The 21,994-nt window shown below is 52.3% G+C and overlaps 1 protein-coding gene across 1 annotated transcript in view; it reads right to left on the bottom strand.

Moving 5' to 3' along the window:
* LOC148217871 (uncharacterized) overlaps positions 1 to 21,994 on the bottom strand; it is a 218,515-nt gene that overhangs the window by 13,735 nt on the left and 182,786 nt on the right. Inside the window, 1 exon segment of the mRNA XM_088158321.1 lies at positions 3,268 to 3,273. Coding sequence (XP_088014447.1) covers positions 3,268 to 3,273 — 6 coding nt within the window.

Below are 21,994 nucleotides of genomic sequence, written 5' to 3'. Positions count from 1 at the left end.
CCTTCTGGGCATGCCCATTAGAGGAAAGTAGCAGAGATTGCTTTGCCTTTGAATGGGAAGATCCTGATAAGGGCAGGAAACAACAACTGCCTTGGACAGTATTGCCTCAGGGCTTGACAGAATCCCCTAATCTCTTTGGACAAGCCCTAGAAGAATTAATGCAATCTTTTAAGTCACCAGACCTTACAATATTGTTACAATATGTAGATGATCTATTAATAGCAGGAAAAGACGAGAAATCTACAAGAAATGGGACTATAAAACTTTTAAACTTTTTGGGACAGCAGGGATTGAAGGTATCCAAAGCCAAATTACATTTCAGAGAACCAGAAGTAAAATATTTGGGACATTGGCTAAGTAAAGGGAAAAAGAAATTGGATCCTAATAGAATCTCTGGAATTTTAAGTCTGGGACCTCCAAAAACCAAAAAAGAAGTGAGGACAATTTTGGGATTGCTGGGATATTGTCGCCAATGGATAGAGGGATTTAGTGAGAAAGTAAAATTTCTATATGAAAAGCTTACCACTAATCGCCTAAAATGGACAGAAGAGGATGATAAAAGTTTTGAAAAGGTCAAACATGCTTTAATTCAAGCCCCTGTACTCAGTCTCCCAGATTTGGAGAGACCATTTCAGTTATTTGTAAACACCTCTGATCAAACAGCATATGGGGTACTCACCCAGGAATGGGCAGGCAGTCGAAAGCCAGTGGGATTTTATTCTAAACTGCTCGACCCTGTCAGTCGGGGTTGGCCCACATGCCTCCAGGCCCCAGTGGCCACAGCACTTTTAATTGAAGAAGCCCGAAAAATTACCTTTGGGGCGACCCTAGTGGTCCACACCCCTCATAACGTAAGGGGAATTCTGAATCAAAAAGCTGAGAAATGGTTAACTGATGCCCGAATATTAAAATATGAAGCTATTCTAATCACTTCCCCAGATTTGGAGCTAAAAACAACAACACCTCAATTCCTGTATTGGGAACCAGGAGAAAATTTAGAATGTGATTGTGAGGACATTAGTCCTCAGGAAAAACAAACAATAAAGAAATTAAGGGCATGTCTTGGTTTGAAAGACAGGTATGGTCTAAGGAAAGGCAGGAGCCCCTTTTCTGCGATGCAGAGTGCAACCCCCCTCCCTTTTAATTATTTTAGGTCCAATTCAGACACCTTCAGGCAGGAGATATGGGGATGAGAATAACAGTTCTTTACTGGTATTTAACAAAGCAGAAAAAACAACAACAGCTATAAAAATTGGCAACAGAAACAGTCTAGCTCCGCTCCAGTCCCTTCTGGCTGCAGGCCGTCTCCCTGTGCTGTTACCGGTGCTGGGGGCAGGGCAGGTCCCGCGCAGTTGAAGAGGGCTGGGTGATGGCGGCCGCGGCCCAGGGGACAGAGGGGATGGGGAAAGTGACTCCCCCCTCACGGTGTCGGTCGTGGTGCTCAGCAGAGTGTCCGGAGGTAGTAGGGTGAGCTGGGAGAGCCGCGGAGCGATGTCCAAAGGCAGGGAGCGTGGATCTCAGCGCTGGGATGGCAGGGGAAGATGCCAGAGCAGAGCCCAGGTTGTCTTCCCACTCCAGGAGCCAAGCGAGAGAGCGAGCCCAGCTCCAGACCCCCCTATCCCACCTTTCCTTTTCCGGTTCCCCCCCCCTCCCCCTCCAGCCACCCCCCTACGAGAGAACATTATCTGTCGTTTTAAGGTGTAGCCACAATTACTTAGCATAACAATGGGAGAAATTCCACAGAAAGAAAAGCGAAGCATTCAACCCCCAAAATTATCCACCCCTGAATTTCTCCCATACTAATATGCTATATCAAATTAAACTGTTACATTATATATACATACATGTAGTTAGAGACATAGGCACAGTACTATAGGTATTTCACCCTAAAACAAGGTCTCCTTGGGGTATGCATCTGGTCTCTCCATTCTTTTGCATCACCCACCAGGTGCAACCTGGTCCTTGAGCGAATACAACTCCATGGATGGGATTGTCTTTGCTGGAGGCAGGATTCACCCAAACAGTTTTTCCTAGCATACCTCTCATGTGTACCACTGGAACCTTATCTCCATTCGATATTCCCAAGGGCTCAGATTGGGCAGGGCCTGCTCGGTTAGTGGAACCTCGGGTGTTCACTAACCAGGTGGCCTTTGGTAGATTAATCTCCCAGTTCTTGAAAGTTCCCCCACCCAGTGCCTTCAAGGTGGTTTTAAGCAGGCCATTGCACCGTTCAACTTTCTCTGCAGCTGGTGCATGGTAGGGGATATGGTACACCCACTCAATGCCGTGTTCTCTAGCCCAGGTGTTTATAAGGCTGTTCTTGAAATGAGTCCCATTGTCTGACTCAATTCTCTCAGGGGTACCATGCCTCCAAAGAACTTGTTTTTCCAGGCCCAGGATGGTGTTCCGAGCAGTGGCATGAGGCACAGGGTAGGTCTCCAACCATCCAGTGGTGGCTTCCACCATGGTCAGTACATAGTGCTTGCCCTGGCGGGTTTGAGGCAGTGTGATGTAGTCAATCTGCCAGGCCTCTCCATACTTATATTTGGACCATCGCCCCCCATACCAGAGGGGCTTCACCCGCTTGGCTTGCTTGATGGCAGCGCACGTCTCACAGTCATGGATAACTTGAGAAATACTGTCCATGGTTAGATCCACCCCTCGGTCTCGTGCCCACTTATATGTGGCATCTCTGCCCTGATGACCTGAGGCATCATGGGCCCATCGAGCCAGGAACAACTCTCCCTTGTGCTGCCAGTCTAAATCTATCTGCGACACCTCTATCTGTGCAGCCTGATCTACCTGCTCATTGTGTCGGTGTTCCTCATTAGCCCGACTCTTGGGGACATGGGCATCTACGTGACGGACTTTCACAGGCAACTTCTCTACCCGGGTGGCAATGTCTTTCCATTCATTGGCAGCCCAGATTGGTTTTCCCCTACGTTGCCAGTTAGCCTTTTTCCACCTTTCCAGCCATCCCCACAGAGCATTGGCTACCATCCATGAATCAGTGTAAAGGTAGAGTTTTGGCCACTTCTCTCTTTCAGCAATGTCCAGGGCCAGCTGAACAGCTTTGAGTTCAGCAAGTTGACTCGATCCACCTTCTCCTTCGGTAGCTTGTGCAACCTGTCGTGTGGGGCTCCATACGGCTGCTTTCCACTTCCGGATCATTCCCACGATGCGGCAGGAACCATCAGTGAAAAGAGCATAGCATGTTTCATCTGCTGGCAGTTGGTTATATGGTGGGGCTTCTTCGGCCCGGGTCACCTGTTCCTGTTCCTCTTCGTCGGCAAGGCCAAAGTCTTCCCCTTCCGGCCAGTTGGTAATTATCTCCAAAATCCCAGGGCGATTCGGGTTTCCAATACGGGCACGTTGTGTGATGAGGGCAATCCATTTACTCCATGTGGCGTCAGTGGCATGGTGGGTTGAGGGAACCTTTCCTTTAAACATCCAGCCCAGCACTGGCAGTCGGGGTGCCAGGAGGAGTTGTGTTTCTGTGCCAACCACCTCTGAGGCTGCTTGGACCCCTTTATAGGCGGCCAAGATCTCCCTCTCCGTCGGAGTGTAGTTGGCCTCGGACCCTCTGTAGCTTCGGCTCCAGAACCCCAGTGGTCGGCCTCGCGTCTCACCAGGCACCTTCTGCCAAAGGCTCCAGGACAGACCATGGTTCCCGGCTGCAGAGTAGAGCACGTTCTTCACATCTGGTCCCGTCCTGACTGGGCCAAGGGCTACTGCATGAGCAATCTCCTGCTTGATCTGGGCAAAGGCTTGCTGCTGCTCAGGGCCCCAGTGGAAATCGTTCTTCTTGCGGGTGACCAGGTAAAGAGGGCTCACAATCTGGCTGTACTCAGGAATGTGCATTCTCCAAAAGCCTATGGCACCTAGGAAGGCTTGTGTTTCCTTCTTGCTGGTTGGTGGAGACATTGCAGTGATCTTATTGATGACCTCACTGGGGATCTGGCGCCGTCCATCTTGCCACTTTACTCCCAGGAACTGGATCTCTTGGGCAGGCCCTTTGACTTTGCTCTTTTTAATGGCGAAGCCGGCTCCCAGCAGAATCTCAATGATCTTTTCTCCTTTCTGAAATACTTCCATTGCCGTATCCCCCCACACAATGATGTCATCAATGTACTGCAGATGTTCTGGAGCTCCACCCTTCTCCAGTGTAGCCTGGATCAGCCCATGACAGATGGTGGGGCTGTGTTTCCACCCCTGGGGCAGTCGGTTCCACATGTATTGCACACCCCTCCAGGTGAAAGCGAACTGAGGCCTGCACTCTGCTGCCAGAGGAATGGAGAAGAATGCATTGGCGATGTCAATGGTGGCGTACCACTTTGCTGCCTTGGACTCCAGCTCGTACTGCAGTTCCAGCATGTCCGGCACGGCAGCGCTCAGCGGTGGAGTCACCTCATTCAGTGCACGATAGTCCACTGTCAATCTCCATTCTCCTTCCGATTTACGCACAGGCCAGATGGGGCTGTTGAAGGGTGAGTGGGTTTTGCTGACCACCCCTTGGCTCTCCAGCTCACGGATCATCTTGTGGATGGGGATCACGGCATCTCGATTCGTCCGGTACTGCCGGCGGTGCACTGTTGAGGTAGCAATTGGCACCTGTTGCTCTTTCACCCTGAGGAGTCCCACTGCAGATGGGTTTTCTGATAGCCCAGGCAGGGTGTTCAACTGCTTAATGCCCTCTGCTGCCACAGCAGCTATTCCAAAAGCCCACCTGAGTCCCTTTGGGTCTTTGTAATAGCCATTCCTGAGGAAGTCTATGCCTAGGATACATGGTGCCTCTGGGCCAGTCACAATTGGATGTTTCTGCCACTCTTTCCCAGTCAGGCTCACCTCAGCCTCCAGCAGAGTCAATTCCTGAGATCCCCCTGTAACCCCAGCAATTGAAACAGGTTCCTTTCCGACATGTCCTGATGGTATTAATGTACATTGTGAACCAGTGTCAACCAATGCTCTGTGTTCCTGTGGCTCTGATGTGCCAGGCCATCGGATCCACACCGTCCAAAAGATCCGGTTTTCCCGTGCCTCTCCCTGGCTAGAGGCAGGGCCCCTCTAGCCCTGGTTATTATTTCTCTCCTGGGCATACATACTGGAGGTTCCTTCAAGGGGATCTGACAGATCATCCTCCCTTCTGTAATACCCTGCACCTCCATGGGAGGCTGAGGCTACCCTCACTTTAGTGGAGTTCCCTCTGTTGGTGTTCCCCTCCCTGATTTGGCGCACCCGTGCTGCCAGGACAGAAGTGGGTTTCCCATCCCACCTTCTCATGTCTTCCCCGTGGTCACGTAGAAAAAACCACAGGTCAGCACGTGGGGTGTACCCTCTCTCCCTAGCTGGGGGGCGTTGGGCTCTACTTTTGGGGTCCATGACTCTCACTGGTGCTGCACTGATCTTCCTCACCTCTTCCCTTATCTCCTTCATCTCCTCCTTAAACTCCTCTCTGAGGTCCTTAGCCACAGCAGAGACATGAGCCTGCACTGGGCCAGCCATCATACTCTGATAATTCCTGAGCCTGTTGGCAACAGAACCCACTGTCACTTGGTTGGTGTCAGCATCAATCATTGCAATAAAGGGGGTATATTGAGATGGGCCCAGGTTTGCCAGATTCCACAACATCTGCCCTGTGCACCTGACCTTGTCAGGGTCATTGTCATGCTGTCCATCCCTCCCAAAGAGCACCTCCAGCACTGCCACTTCTCTCAGCTTTTGGATCCCTTCCTCAAGGGTATTCCAACGTGTTCTCTGGTGGTACTCCTGCATTCTTTCCCTGTGGACAAATCTCTCTCTCACACTCATTAAAAGTCGCTCCCAGAGGGAAAGGAGACCTGTCTCCCTTACAAATACCTGGTCCACACCTGAGTCCTGGGTCAAGGCTCCCAAATTCCTTGCCTCAGTACCATCCAGTTGCACACCTGTACCCATAAGGTCCCAGACCCGCAGTAACCAGGTTGTAAAAGCCTCACGGCCCCGTCGTACAATGTCTTTTCGCAGGTTACGGAGACTCTCGTATGACAGGGACTCGGTGATGATCTCAACTTCTGGCTCCCCTGCTGGTTGTGAGGGGCCCCCTTCCTGACCCTTATTATCTAGGTGCCTTGTTTTCATCTTAGACTTCCTAGTTTCCACAGGGGCAACTGCTGCTGGCTGTGAGTGCCCTTGCAGTTCAGCTGGAACCTGGACAGATGTAACATCTGTGGGTCCCACTGCTGCACCATCAGAGTCTCCCTCTTTAAGGCAGGGGGAGGGTTTCTCACCAGCTGGGGAGAGGTACTCCTTCAGCATCTGGCCCATCTCACGTATCTCCTTTGCTAGCACCCCCACCCATTCTGGGTGGTTCCTTTCCGAGGTGGGCTGTGGAGCAGGGTCAAACTCTGGGGTAATATCCCTAGTCTCTGGGATAGGATCAGGCTCTGGGGTAACCTCCCTAGTCTCTGGGACAAGATCAGGCTCTGGGGTAACCTCCCTAGTCTCTGGGACAGGATCAGGCTCTGGGGTAACATCACTAATCCCTGGGGTAGGTATCAGGGTTGTTATCCAAGTCAATCTCCCCTTATCTCTGAATGTTAGATAGAACAGGTTTAACAGGGATATAAGCAACACTAGCCACAATATAATGTCATTAGCATTTAAAGTGGATTGGAACCCCTTGAAGACTGGTGGGGTGAACTTCAAAAACCCTGTGATGGGTTGAGAAAAAATTTCACCTGCTGCCACTTCCTCACAGTAAGTACCATTATTGAAGTAGCCCCAGAAACACACACTTAGAGTGTGATAGCTCTGAATCCATGTGGCCATCTTCCAGAGAAAATTAAAAATCCATGAATTCCTCAACTGATCAACCCACATAATAAACTGGATAATAGCCACAGTAACCTTGGTTATGAAACTCATGTTTAAAAAAGGGCTTGCAAATGGGAGAGATATAGCAGTGACCACATGGAGGCCAATCCAGGGTAAGCTGGACAGCATGGTGTCACCTACCACAAGCTTGGGTAATTTAAGAACTGTTATCCCCTTTTCTACCCCTCCCTCAATGCCCTCAGGCAATGCCCCACGTTGGGCGCCAAAATCTGTCTTGGTTTGAAAGACAGGTATGGTCTAAGGAAAGGCAGGAGCCCCTTTTCTGCGATGCAGAGTGCAACCCCCCTCCCTTTTAATTATTTTAGGTCCAATTCAGACACCTTCAGGCAGGAGATACGGGGATGAGAATAACAGTTGTTTACTGGTATCTAACAAAGCAAAAAAACAACAACAGCTATAAAAATTGGCAACAGAAACAGTCTAGCTCCGCTCCAGTCCCTTCTGGCCGCAGGCCGTCTCCCTGTGCTGTTACCGGTGCTGTGGGGGCAGGGCAGGTCCCGCGCAGTTGAAGAGGGCTGGGTGATGGCGGCCGCGGCCCAGGGGACAGAGGGGATGGGGAAAGTGACTCCCCCCTCACGGTGTCGGTCGTGGTGCTCAGCAGAGTGTCCGGAGGTAGTAGGGTGAGCTGGGAGAGCAGCAGAGCCATGTCCAAAGGCAGGGAGCGTGGATCTCAGCGCTGGGATGGCAGGGGAAGATGCCAGAGCAGAGCCCAGGTTGTCTTCCCACTCCAGGAGCCAAGCGAGAGAGCCCCAGCTCCAGACCCCCCTATCCCACCTTTCCTTTTCCGGTTCCCCCCCCCTCCCCCTCCAGCCACCCCCCTACGAGAGAACATTATCTGTCGTTTTAAGGTGTAGCCACAATTACTTAGCATAACAATGGGAGAAATTCCACAGAAAGAAAAGCGAAGCATTCAACCCCCAACAAGAAGTTATTCCTTGTATTTTACAGTGTGTTAAGAATTTAATAGACAAATCGCTTAAGAGTGTATTTTTAGTTAAAAGAAACGGGGGAGGTGTGGATATGGGTAATGCAAATGAGACTGATAGTACTGCAGATTTAATCAGCAAATGCAGCCTGACAACGAGGATGCCTGGCAAGAGCAAACAGAGATCTGACTGCAAGAGGACTTGATCAAGTCTGGGTTATGGGAAATAAGATTTTACTATGTCCACATGTAAAGTTTGTCTATGTGAGAGTTTGTCTATGTAAAGTTTGTCTATGTGATTGCAGGAAAATATTACCAGCCTTCCTGTAAATGGTATATAAGCACATGTAGTGCTCAGTAAAAATTGGATTTTGATCACCATTCAGTGTCCCCATAGTTCAAGTACTCCCAGTGGGTTCCTGGAAAGAGAATGGTGGCACATCTACTGCCTGCTACCTCTAGGCAATATTCAACTGTTTCGTTCACAGACTCATCTTCCAGCACTCTTAGTGGGGTCAGCAGAGCCACTTCCCACTGGTGGGGGCAAAGAGCACCCTCTGTGCCTTTGTGGTGGGAGCAGACAGTGTTGTCTCAAAGGAAAGGTCAGAGAGAGACCAAGCTGGACCTCTGCCTCCTGCCCCTCACCCCACAAGGGAAGAAGGGCACAAAACTGAGCACGTTTTTATTTTTTTTCTGTCCTGTCATTTCCAGGAGCTTGACTAGCTCGAAGGAGAGGATTAGAAGGATTTCTTGAGGATCACTGCCAGTGCACAGCACACATGGCATCCCTCACCCCTTACATCATCATGGCATGGAGGGGTAGGAACCAACAACAGCCCTACCCCACTGCTCCAGAAGCCAAAATCCCCATGCAAGCATTTAGTTATGGCATTCTTAGAGAACCACATTCCCACCCAAATCTTCCCCTCTGCAGCAGCTCATTCCCACAGGAACTGGCAGAGCAGATGGGCTTTGGACATTGGCTGGCTTCCATTGCACTCCTTGCCCTGGAGCTGGCACGGCAGGAGAAGGGCTCTGGTGAACCTTCTCCTCCTCCCATGTAGGCTCTAACCCAGCTGCCAGAACTTCAAGTTCTCAGAGCACTTCTGGGCTCTGAGCAGCGGCCACGGGAGGAGGAGATGCAACTCCAAAGGCAGCAGTTCCCAGGCCCAGCTCCTGCCATCCCAGTGGGGCTGTTCGGTGGTTCAGGAGAGGAAGGGAAGGGCAAGTGCAGGTGGCAGTAGCTCATTTCAGACTGAAAGAGGGAAAGGTAATTTATTCACTTTGAAATCCCTGCATTCAAGCTCTGATCTTATCCTGAAAGAGAAGTAGTACCTGCTTGTGTTAAATTTGGGTGAAGAACAACTGTTACATTTGATATGGTAAGCAGTTAAATTATCTGAGGGAAAATGTACAGCAAAAATTAGCATTCACAGGGAGACAGAAAACAGCAGGAGTTGGCAAAAGGGAGGAGGAAAAGAAAGCAAACCCCAAGTCAGTGTTTCACCCAAATCCAGGATTTTCTGTTTGTAAGGACTGGAGTCCCCCCAGGTCCCTCCCCCCAATAAACGGGACCGGGTGAACTGGGAAGCTTTATTGGGAACACTGGAGCAGCTGTGCTTGGGCAGAATGACAGCGGGGCTGGGTGTGGGACACACGACTCCTCTAAAATCAGTGTGGGGATGTGTTGGAGTCACTAAGTCAAGAGTTTCTCTGAATCCTTCAGAGAGAGATCAGAGTGCAGGGATTGAATTAAAGTCTTTAGATGGATTGAAATATGTTAAGCCTCTCACACATAAAGCAGAGGTGAAGGTTTAGGTTGTAGCACGAGGGAGCAATAAGTAAGTAAATGGAATAAGTTTTAAGTGCTTTTAGTGAGTAAAAGGTCTTAGACGCCAGAGAAGTAGAACGCGTTCTAGTGAAGGTTGAAAGACATGCTAGTGTTTCCCTCGAGGCTCCAAGAACCTCGCTTCAGACATAATAGAGTTAGAGTTAAGAATATTGCTTGCATTTTTCAGTTAGAACAAGATAGGCCATGCACAGAGTTTATATGTAGCCTGGCGTGCTACGAAACTAGAATTCTAATAGGTTAAGAAGCAGTGGTCCGAGTTTGTGTCTTAGCAAGCTGGAAAGTCTCTATAAAAGAACATGCTTTAGGGAGAGCTGGTGCTCTATGCCATGGCTTTATGCCATTGCATTTTGCCACTTGCATTTTGCCATTGCCACTTGCTTTATGCCATTGCTTTTAATGCCATGTGCTTTTTGCCATTGCTTTGCTTTGTTTTTGCCTTTGATACTGATGTGCTTCTGCAATAAACAGCTTTATAGTAACTATTAGCTGCTTGGCACATGAAATAAAATAACCCGACAGTTGGGTGCCTGAGAGCACCTGGAGGTTCAGAACCTCACAGTCCTCGAGCTCTGTGAGGACAAAGAAGAGAGAGAGCGCAGATGGGCAGGTCTGTCAGCAGGCGGGTTCCCCTTGGCTGCCCCTCGCCAGGCCTGGGTTGAGCCGGGACCAGCTGAGCCGAGCTCCCCAGGCCCGTGCTGTGCCTGCCCTGCCCGTGTGGAAGCGCCTGCACCCATCAATAACCATCGATCCCGGCTGCGGCGGGCACTGCGGGCGCTGCGCCGCCTCTGCCGCTGCCCCTGCCTGGCTCCACTGCCCCAGCAGGAGGGCTGGAAAAGGAGTGACAACAAGAAAAAAAGAAACTGAAAGAAAAAGAATAATAATAAGATTTAGAATAGGAATAGGAAAAAGAATAGGAATTAAGAATAAGGAACCCGCCCCCCCAAAAAAACAATAATGAATAAGAATAAGACTATAAGAATAAAAGAATAAAAGAATATAAGAATAAGAAGTAGATGTAGAAGGAAGAGAAGAGGTAGTAGAAGCCCATAAGAAAAAATAACTATAGCAGGGAAAAATTATAGGAGGAAGAATAATAAAAATACTAAGATGAAGAAGAAATAGTGGTAGCAGTAAATGTAATAATCATTATAAGTATAGACAAGAAGAAGAGAAGGAGAAGGAGAAGGAGAAGGAGAAGGAGAAGGAGAAGGAGAAGGAGAAGGAGAAGGAGAAGGAGAAGGAGAAGGAGAAGGAGAAGGAGAAGGAGAAGGAGAAGGAGAAGGAGAAGGAGAAGGAGAAGGAGAAGGAGAAGGAGAAGGAGAAGGAGAAGGAGAAGGAGAAGGAGAAGGAGAAGGAGAAGGAGAAGGAGAAGGAGAAGGAGAAGGAGAAGGAGAAGGAGAAGGAGAAGGAGAAGGAGAAGAAGTACTGCATGCTTGGAATCCCTGTCCCTCCTTGTCCCTAGCCAAACCAGCCTTTGGAATCCCTGTCCCTCCTTGTCCCTGGCCAAACCAGCCTGGGCACCTCGGGGCTGTCCCCACCATCCTGCTGAGGCCAGGCCTCGAGGGCTTCTGCCACAGGCACCAGAGACGCGTCGGGGAAGCGCCAGAGCAGCCGGCTGGCAGGAAGAAGGTGGCTGTCTGGGGGCTGCTTATGGCCTCTGCCACCCAGTTCCTCAGGGCTTCCCACCAACCCATCCACACAAGTCCTCCTGGCCCATCACAGCCTCCCGCCACCCAGCGCCACACGCATCCCCCTCACGCCTTCCCACTGCCTTCTCCGGGCAGGCCTTGGCAGCACCGCAGCCCTTCATGGCCTCCCACTGTCCCGTGCCCTCCACGCCTCCCCCAGGCCTGCCTGGCTGCTGAAGGAGCTCCAGAGGAGCCGCATCAAGAGGCACCTCAGAGCCCTCAGCAATCCAGCCAGCAACACACGGGCAGGACACAGATGGCGCTTCCAGGCTGGCAGAGGGGTGCTGGCCATCTCCAGGGACCGGTCTCTCAGGGATCCCCGCCGCAGCTCCGGCCTCTGCCCGCCCGCTCTGTCAGAAGTCTTAAGGCTTCCACAGAACCACCAAAGGCCAAGGGCCTTTTGGCCACTTTCCCTTCCACTCCGCACGCTTGGCCAACTTGGCGAGCACAAGCACCCTTTTTGCCCTCTTCCCCATTGGCCTGAAGACTCTGGGCACCAAAAGAAAGCTCCTGGACCTCTGTGTATGACAACAGCAATTTACTAATCCTACAGTGGGGTGAAACAAAGTGCTTGCAGAGCAGAGGTGTTCCCTGCAGGCTCAGGTGGCCCCAGCAGACGCAGCCTCCCGGATCAGTTCTCCACACTGCTCACACAGGACAACCAGCCCCTGCGACACAGGGAAGGCCGTGACTTCCAGAGCCGGCGGAATCCATCTCGCATCTGCTGGAGTCGGGAGGAGGGAATGCTCTGTACAGCTCTGTTGATGTACAGAGTCTGAAGAGCCAGGCATGAGATGGCAGGGCTGGTGTCATCTGTCATGTCCTGAAGGGCTGGAAGAGAGAAGAACAGAGCCACAGTCAGAGCCTGCATCTGCAGGGACCTGGGGAGACCCTCCTGCCCCATCCATCCCACACGGCAGCTCTTGCCATGGCCTGGAGGAAGCAGGAGACAGCAAGGATCAGCTGGAAGGCGCTGGCCACGAATGTCCCTCCCGCAGGGCCCTGGAAGGTCTCTGTGCTCTGCCCACGCCGCCCCTCGTGCGCGCAGGGAGCAGAGCCCTCCCAGCCGGGGCAGGGAACGCAGCTGCCAGCGCCAGCCCCCGCTGACAGCCCGCTGGCCTCACTCACCCCTGCACATGAGCTGCAACTCTCGCTGCTGCTCTCTCAGGAACCGCCCGGCCATCCCTGCCAACACAGAGCCTGTCACGGCCCCAGCCGCACAGCTGCCCCGCAGCGGCGCTGCCAGCCCTGCGGCCACAGCAGCGCCTTCCCCTGCAGGGCTCAGGCCCGGCCCTCGCCGCATCCTGACGCCCAAGGACACGGCTGCGAGAGGGCGGCAGCGGCGCCGAGGGCAGGCGGGGCTCCAGAGCCCCGGCCCGGATGGCGCTGCCGGGGCAGCAGGCGGGGCTGGGGCCGAGCTGCGGCGGGGCGGGGAGGGAGCCGGGCTTGTGGCTCACCAAGAAACCTGACGGCCGCCTCTCGCAGGGGCTCCTGTGGGCTCCGCAGGTACGGCAGCGCCTGGCGCAGCAGCTCGGCCGCTCGGCTCCTGTCCTGTGCCAGCTGGAGAGAGCGGCAGGGCACGGAGGGAAGGGTTGGCGCGGGCTCTGTCCCTTGGCCCCGGCCTGCCCTGCCCGCACAGCCCTGAGCGGGGCAGAGGGCCCGGCAAGGCGCGGGCTTGATGGAGCTCGGGGCTCCATCAGCTCCGGCCCTGGGGCCAGAGGAGCCTGGAGAAGAGCCCGCGTGGGCAGCCCAGGGAAGGGAGCAGCGTTCTTACCAAGCACTCGCCAAACCTCCACATCTGATCCGCCATCAGCAGGTGCTCAAGATCTCTCCTCTTCAGGAAGCTTAGTGCAGAAAGCAGCGTTTCACAAGAGGCCTGCAGAGCAGCAGAGACCCAGAGATGGCACCGCAGCCCAGGGCACAGGACCTGGCTCCCTGTGCCAAGGCCAGGAGGAGGCTGGAGCCCATGAGGTGCCCAGGTGCAGGGAGACAGCTGAGCCCCCTGCCAGGAGGACAGCAGCGCCCAGGAATCCTCACCTCTGCCACACGCATGTTCTCATCGTGGCAGTTGAAGAAGAGTGGCAGCAGGCTCTTGCTCACAAGCATCTTGTCCTGGGGTACAATGCAAAAATGTGTATTCTATCACCATCTGTTAAAATGTGGGAGGGGTGGTGATCCTTATCTCTGTGGGAGATATCCTCTGCTGATGTGCCATCTGATAAGATGGGGGGATGATCATCGTTATCTATTCACAACCCATCCCTCCTCCAGAAGATATATTCTGTTAATGGGCCATTAAGTCCTATTGTGTGACTGATAAGATTACATCACCCCATTGGGAGATGCCCCAACCAGGGGCAGGAGCCAAGCCTTTCCTACCTAGATAAAAAACTGGGGTTTGGGACCCGAGGGCAGACCTTTCTACTGGATCCCAGAGGAAAGTCGGACCTTTTTCCACATCATTGCTGGATCTTCGGAGGAAAACTGCACCTTACCTTCTACAGGAGCACTGCTTCAACAGAACCACATCTGTCATCCAGGAGGACTGCAGCCACCATTTAATGGGACTGCTAGCAACACCCTGACTGACAGGGTGTCAGGTTGTATTTCTGACTGTGTTGGTGGTTGTTTCTTTTATATTATTGCATGTATTTTATTTTTTTTTTCTCTTTTCTCCTATTAAATTGTATTACTGACTTGGAGTCTCGCACTGGTTTTACTTTCAAACCAACACATTAATTGGCGCCCAACGTGGGGCACGAAGGGTACTGAGGAAAGTCAGTATTACAATTTTGTTTTCACCATGATTCTCAACATGCTTACATGGGTTTTATATCTTGCTCTCTATATTTTTCCACACATGGGGAACTATCTGCCAGCTGTAATGCTCCTGTGTAGACCAGGATATGGTATAAAAATTGCTTTACTGGCCTATTATGTCTACTGCATGATAACCTCTGAGGCAATGAACATAATCCGGAATATATACTCGACTTTGTTTGCTTGTCCTAGTCTAGGTTGCTACATCCGGGGTTTTAACAATCACACCCAGCCCTTGGGGGGAGGGGTAAAGGATGATTTTTTCCAATCTTTCCGGCCTGATACAGTAGTTTTTGGAAATGTTGAGTTCCCGCTGGATGCTAAGGACAGCATAATATTGTTGTTAGTTCTGCTTTGTCTCCTCTGCACAGCCTTTACAGCCTACAACATGCTTAGAAACAGAACACTACATGGCGTATTGATGCGTATTCTTGAGGAAGAGGAAAAAAGAAACAAATCAACTTCGTCCACGACTGCACAGAATGTCACAAAGAGGAGAAGAACCAAACAAAAAGCAACAGTGCCCGTGTCTATGCAGACTGCCACAAAGGAGGAAAAAGCCAAAAGCAAAGCAACAGTGTCCGTGTCTACGCAGACTGCCACAGAGGAGAAAAAAGACAGAAGCACCATCAGCATCTCCACACAAACCATCACTGAGCCAGAACAGCCTAGACCAGTAGCAGTTGCGCCCGTTCAGAAGAAGAAATCAAAGAGCAAATCAGTTCGCATAGTGACTGACGAGGACGTGGCAGGACCTTCGCACCCAGCAGAAGTGACAGAGCCAGAAATCATCACTCGCTCTCTATCCCTGGGTGAGCTGCGTGACCTGCGGAGGGAATTCACCCGCCAGACAAATGAGTCCATCTTGACCTGGCTGCTCCGCATCTGGGATGCTGCAGCCAATGACACCATTCTGGATGGATGTGAGGCCAGGCAACTGGGATCTCTGTCCCGGGATGTGGTCATTGACCAGGGGATTGGGAGAACCCAAGAAACTCTCAGCCTCTGGCGGCGACTGCTGACAAGTGTGAAGGACAGATACCTTTGTAAAGAAGATCTTCAGGTGCACCAAGGAAAATGGAGCACAATAGAACAAGGTATCCGATGCCTGAGGGAATTGGCCGTGCTGGAGATCATTTTCTCAGAAGATGAGAGATTTCCTAAGAGCCCAGACTGTGTCCGGTGCACGTCACAGATGTGGTTGAGATTTGCACGACTTGGACCAGAGATGTATTCCCGTTACCTGGCAACGCTGCAGTGGAGGGAAGGTGAGGACATGGTAGGCGTCTTGGCCAATAAACTAAGAATTTATGAGGACACTGTCACAGCCCCATTTCGTACCCATGTCTCATCCGTGGAAACAAGGCTGGTGGAGCAAGTCCGAAGCCTGATTGAAGAGGGCCATCAGAAACTAAAAAAAGAACTTAAGGAAAACAACTACCAGATCTCTCCTGAACCAACAAGAGTTTCTGCCATTAGGAGCCGGCGTTCCTCAGGCAGGGAGAGAGGACACACTCCACGAGGTAACCTCTGGTTTTTCCTTCAGGAGCATGGAGAAGACATGAGGAAATGGGATGGAAAACCCACCTCCTCCTTAGCAGCCCGGGTACGTGAGCTGAAAAGAGGGACACCTACCCCAAGAAGTTCATCTAGAGTCAATGCTGCTCCAGTCTCTCGTGTACAGAACTCCAGACAGTATCAGAATGATGATATGACTGATCCTCTTGAAGGAACCTCAAGAACCTATTTACAGGGAGAGAGCAACGTGTACCAGGATCAGGAATAGAGGAGCCCTGCCTCTAGCCAGGTAGAGGAGAGGGATAATCGGATCTATTGGACTGTGTGGATCCGATGGCCTGGCACATCCGACCCACAAAAACATAAGGCTTTGGTTGACACTGGCGCCCAGTGTACTCTGATGCCATCAAAGTATGTAGGAGAAGAATCCATCTCTATTTCTGGGGTAACAGGAGGATCCCAGCAGCTGACTGTAGTGGAGGCCGAAGTGAGTTTAACTGGGAACAGGTGGCAGAAACACCCCATCGTGACTGGCCCGGAGGCCCCATGCATCCTTGGCATAGACTATCTTAGAAATGGATACTTCAAAGACCCAAAAGGATATCGCTGGGCTTTCGGGATAGCTGCTGTAGAGACAGACGGCATTAGAAAACTGAGCACCTTGCCTGGTCTTGCAGATGACCCCTCTGCTGTGGGACTACTGAGAGTTGAAGAGCAACAGGTACCAATCGCCAGAACAACAATACACCGCCGGCAATACCGTACTGACAGAGACTCAGTGATTCCCATCCATGAAATGATCCGTAAACTGGAGAGCCAAGGGGTGGTCAGCAAAACCCACTCACCCTTCAACAGCCCCATCTGGCCTGTGCGTAAATCTGAAGGAGAATGGAGATTGACCGTAGACTATCGTGCATTGAATGAGGTGACTCCACCGCTGAGCGCTGCTGTGCCAGACATGCTGGAACTTCAGTACGAGCTGGAGTCCAAGGCAGCAAAGTGGTACGCCACCATTGACATCGCCAATGCATTCTTCTCCATTCCTCTGGCAGCAGAATGCAGGCCTCAGTTTGCTTTCACCTGGAGGGGAGTGCAGTACACCTGGAATCGTCTGCCCCAGGGGTGGAAGCACAGTCCCACCATCTGTCATGGGCTGATCCAGGCTGCACTGGAGAAGGGTGAGGCCCCCGAACATCTACAGTATATCGATGACATCATTGTATGGGGCAGCACAGCAGGGGAAGTCTTCGAGAAAGGAGAGAAGATTATCCAGATTCTGCTGAAAGCTGGTTTTGCCATTAAGCGAAGTAAAGTTAAGGGACCAGCTCAGGAAATTCAGTTTCTAGGAGTCAAGTGGCAAGATGGACGTCGTCAGATCCCAACAGAGGTAATTAATAAGATCACTGCTATGTCTCCACCTACCAACAAGAAGGAAACACAAGCCTTCCTAGGTGCCATAGGCTTTTGGAGAATGCACATTCCTGAGTACAGTCAGATTGTGAGCCCTCTCTACCTGGTTACCCGCAAGAAGAACGATTTCCACTGGGGCCCTGAGCAGCAGCAAGCCTTCGCCCAGATCAAGCAAGAGATTGCTCATGCAGTAGCCCTTGGCCCAGTCAGGACGGGACCAGATGTGAAGAACGTGCTCTACTCTGCAGCCGGGAACCATGGTTTGTCTTGGAGCCTGTGGCAGAAGGTGCCTGGTGAGACTCGGGGTCGACCACTGGGATTCTGGAGCAGAAGCTACAAAGGATCTGAAGCCAACTACACTCCCACAGAGAAGGAGATCTTGGCCGCCTATGAAGGAGTTCAAGCTGCCTCAGAGGTGATTGGCACAGAAACACAACTCCTCCTGGCACCCCGACTACCAGTGCTGGGCTGGATGTTCAAGGGAAAGGTGCCTTCCACACATCACGCCACTGACACCACATGGAGCAAGTGGATTGCCCTCATCACTCAGCGCGCCCGTATTGGGAATCCAAATCGCCCTGGGATTCTGGAAATAATTACAAACTGGCCTGAAGGTGAGACTTTTGGATTGTCTTCTGAAGAAGAAGAGGAGCAAGTGGCACGTGCTGAGGAAGCCCCACCATATAATGAGCTACCAGAGACTGAAAGACGATATGCCCTCTTCACTGATGGTTCCTGCCGAATTGTAGGCACTAACCGGAAATGGAAAGCTGCAGTATGGAGCCCCACACGACAAGTTGCACAAGCTACCGAGGGACAAGGTGGATCGAGTCAGGTCGCAGAGCTAAAAGCTATCCAGTTGGCTTTGGATATTGCTGAACGAGAGAAGTGGCCAAGGCTCTATCTCTACACTGACTCATGGATGGTAGCTAATGCTCTGTGGGGTTGGCTGGATCGCTGGAAAAAGGCCAACTGGCAACGCAGAGGGAAACCCATATGGGCAGCTGAGATTTGGCAGGACATTGCTGCCCGAATAGAGAAACTGACCATAAAGGTTCGACACGTGGATGCGCATGTACCCAAAAGCCGGGCTAATGAAGAACATCACAACAACGAGCAGGTGGACCGAGCTGCCAGAGTGAAAGTATCACAGGTGGATCTAGACTGGCAGCACAAGGGAGAATCATTCCTAGCTCGTTGGGCCCATGATGCCTCTGGTCATCAGGGGAGAGATGCGACGTACCGATGGGCCCGTGACCGAGGGGTGGACCTTACCATGGACAGTATCTCACAGGTCATCCACGACTGCGAGACCTGTGCCGCAATCAAACAGGCCAAGCGGGTGAAGCCTCTGTGGTATGGTGGACGATGGTCAAAGTACAGGTATGGGGAAGCCTGGCAAATTGACTACATCACCCTTCCCCAAACCCGCCAGGGCAAACGCTACGTACTGACCATGGTGGAAGCAACCACAGGATGGTTAGAGACCTACCCTGTGCCTCATGCCACTGCCCGGAACACCATCTTGGGCCTAGAAAAACAAGTCCTTTGGAGGCATGGTACCCCTGAGAGAATTGAATCAGACAACGGAACCCATTTCAAGAACGGCCTTATCAACACGTGGGCCAAAGAACATGGCATTGAATGGATATATCATATTCCTTACCATGCGCCAGCTGCCGGGAAAGTTGAACGGTGTAATGGACTCCTTAAGACTACTTTGAAAGCACTTGGTGGTGGAACCTTCAGAAATTGGGAAATGAACTTGGCCAAAGCCACCTGGATGGTTAACACCCGAGGGTCCATCAATCGAGCTGGTCCTGCCCACTCTGAACCCCTGCACACAGTGGATGGGGACAAGGTCCCAGTGGTACACATGAAAGGTATTTTAGGAAAGACTGTTTGGATTAATCCCACCACAGGCAAAGGCAAACCAATCCGTGGGATTGTTTTTGCTCAAGGACCTGGTTGCACCTGGTGGGTAATGCAGAAAGATGGGGAAACCCGTTGTGTACCGCAAAGAGACCTAATTTTTAGTGAGAACTGTATGTAAGGTTTCATTTTGTATTATATATCTGTAAGAGGGTATTGGTTTGGGTGTGATGTAGATGGTAATAGAATAAGGGGTGGATTATGTCCTGGGGTACAATGCAAAAATGTGTATTCTATCACCATCTGTTAAAATGTGGGAGGGGTGGTGATCCTTATCTCTGTGGGAGATATCCTCTGCTGATGTGCCATCTGATAAGATGGGGGGATGATCATCGTTATCTATTCACAACCCATCCCTCCTCCAGAAGATATATTCTGTTAATGGGCCATTAAGTCCTATTGTGTGACTGATAAGATTACATCACCCCATTGGGAGATGCCCCAACCAGGGGCAGGAGCCAAGCCTTTCCTACCTAGATAAAAAACTGGGGTTTGGGACCCGAGGGCAGACCTTTCTACTGGATCCCAGAGGAAAGTCGGACCTTTTTCCACATCATTGCTGGATCTTCGGAGGAAAACTGCACCTTACCTTCTACAGGAGCACTGCTTCAACAGAACCACATCTGTCATCCAGGAGGACTGCAGCCACCATTTAATGGGACTGCTAGCAACACCCTGACTGACAGGGTGTCAGGTTGTATTTCTGACTGTGTTGGTGGTTGTTTCTTTTATATTATTGCATGTATTTTATTTTTTTTTTCTCTTTTCTCCTATTAAATTGTATTACTGACTTGGAGTCTCGCACTGGTTTTACTTTCAAACCAACACACATCTTGAGGGGCTTTTTACCCTTGGCTGCTACCAACCTCATCACCTCTTGGAAGAGGTGAATGGAGAGCAGCTGCACATGGCGGTTGTCCTGTTGGAAAGGAAGCAAAAGCCCTCCTCATCAGCTGCTCCAGACCCCTCTGTGCACAGACCCAAAAATCCATGGGGCACCACACTTGGGGGCAGCACCCAGTGGCCGTGGCTGGGGGCACAGAGCCTTACGTTGTCCAGCAGTGGCCAGAGCGCGCCAGCCAGCCGCAGGGCGATGGGGCTGGGTATTGCGAGGTGTCTGTGCGAGAGCAGAAAGCTGAGCACCGCGACGGTCATCTCAACGATGTCTTCATCTGCATCCCGCAACAGGTCCACAAGGCTTTCTGTCAGGCTGTACATTCTAATGCTCTGCATGGAAGACAAGGCAGGGCAAGCCCACGCTGCTGCTGCTGCCGTGGAGCCCAGGGGCCGAAGGCCTGTCCTGAAGCACTCGGGCAGCTGAACAGCAACGCAGGAGAGCTGGGAGCAGCTGCCACAGCTCCCAAAGCCCAGCCAAGCCCAAGGGGCTGCTTTCCCCAGCCCCACGCTGCCAGCACAGCTTCCGCCGCTGCTGTCTTCTCACCATCGAGGGGTCCTTGCTGAGCTGCACGAGGCCTCTGAGCACCAGGCGACGCATCTCCCTGGACGTGCTTTGCAGGCGCCTTGCCATGATCTCCAGGACGCTGTCACCCCATTCTTTGATGTCCAGGAGGTCCAGGACCTGAAAGGCACAATGCAGTGACCGGGCTGCCCAGCTGGAAGGAGCTCAGAACTGCACAGGGCTGAGCCAAGGCAGCAGCACAGGGCACGGGCACCGTCCCAGGCAGCTGAGGCTGTGAGAGGGCAGAGAGGTGGGAGGCAGCTCAGCTGTGCTGCCCATGGGGCTCACCTCCACAAGGAATGCCATGGCAGGCAGCTGCCAGTCTGAAATGTCTTGGCTGAGGAGCTCCAAGAGGCAGGAGTTGAAGCTGCAACACCAGATCATGGAGACACAGCGCATCTCCCTGGTGGGGGGAAAAGGCATCATTGCCCCTGAGCCGAGAGGGCAAAGCTGTCCCAGGAGTGACCCACGGAGCTCTGGTCTTTTCCCAAGCCCCCCGTGGGCGCATTGGGAGGTGGCTGTTCCCGGGCACCCTCCTGTGCCAGCCTTTTCCAGTCTGCTCGTCCGTCTCTTTGTGACAAAGCCCTCTCACCCCTGCCCATGGGAACTGTGTGGGGCACCCTGGGCACAAGTGCCGGGGGCAGCAGGGAGAAGGGGGTCTCACCTGGCCAGGAGTCCAACTGCATAGTGGTGGGTGTCAGTACAGAGCAGCGTGTCCCAGCCAGCCTTGCCTTCCATGGCTACCACAACACGCTCACACTGCACTCGGCAGAGCAGGACCTTCAGGGTCTGCACCGCAAACCTGTGTGCAGAGCAAAGCCCAGGTCATGCTGGCAGCCCTGGCTCCTGCCTTGGAAGGGATGGGGACACTGGGAGGACTGGGATGGGGCACCTTTGGGGGTTGGTGGCAAGGCCCAGTTGCTCCTGGCACCCCTTCCAGAAGGTATCAACCTCCTCTGGTGTATCCAGTGCGCTGATGTAAACTTGGAAGAGCAGACACAGAAAGAGACGGGGAAAATACTCCAACACTATAGGTGGGCACCAGGTCAGGTTGAAGACCCTCCACAGTGTCACGGTTGCCTGCAAAAAATGAATCACCCAGAGACAACACTCAGTGCCAAGACATCCGTGTGGCAGGGCCCGAGCATGCCAGGGAGAGGCCGGGGGAGACACCTCGGGGGCGCCCAGCCTGGTGCCCCTGAACTTTGCCCCTAAGGCAGGTTTCACCCCAGTGCCTGAGGCAGAGAGATGCAGCTGGGGGGAGGACAGAGAGCTAGCTGCTGGAGAGGTGGCCTAGGGGCAAGCCAAGGTCAGTTGCAGGAACTCACAGCCAGGGCAAAGACTCCTGTGCTGTCCCCATCGGAGGTGTACACACTGTCCACTGGCCAGGCGTTCAGCACATTGAGGAGTATCTGCAGCGCCGGCTCCGCAGTCCCAGTGGAGGACATGATCACTCCCCACATGGCCGTAGCAGCTCTGTGGGGTCAGAGCTCTGTGTCAGGGGGGTCTGGGCCACA

This window comes from Sturnus vulgaris, unplaced genomic scaffold (genome assembly GCF_052056855.1).
Source record: "Sturnus vulgaris isolate bStuVul1 unplaced genomic scaffold, bStuVul1.hap1 Scaffold_198, whole genome shotgun sequence".
Lineage (NCBI taxonomy): Eukaryota > Metazoa > Chordata > Aves > Passeriformes > Sturnidae > Sturnus > Sturnus vulgaris.
The sequence above is the reverse complement of the archived record's forward strand: the minus strand, read 5'-3'. Positions and strand labels throughout refer to the sequence as shown.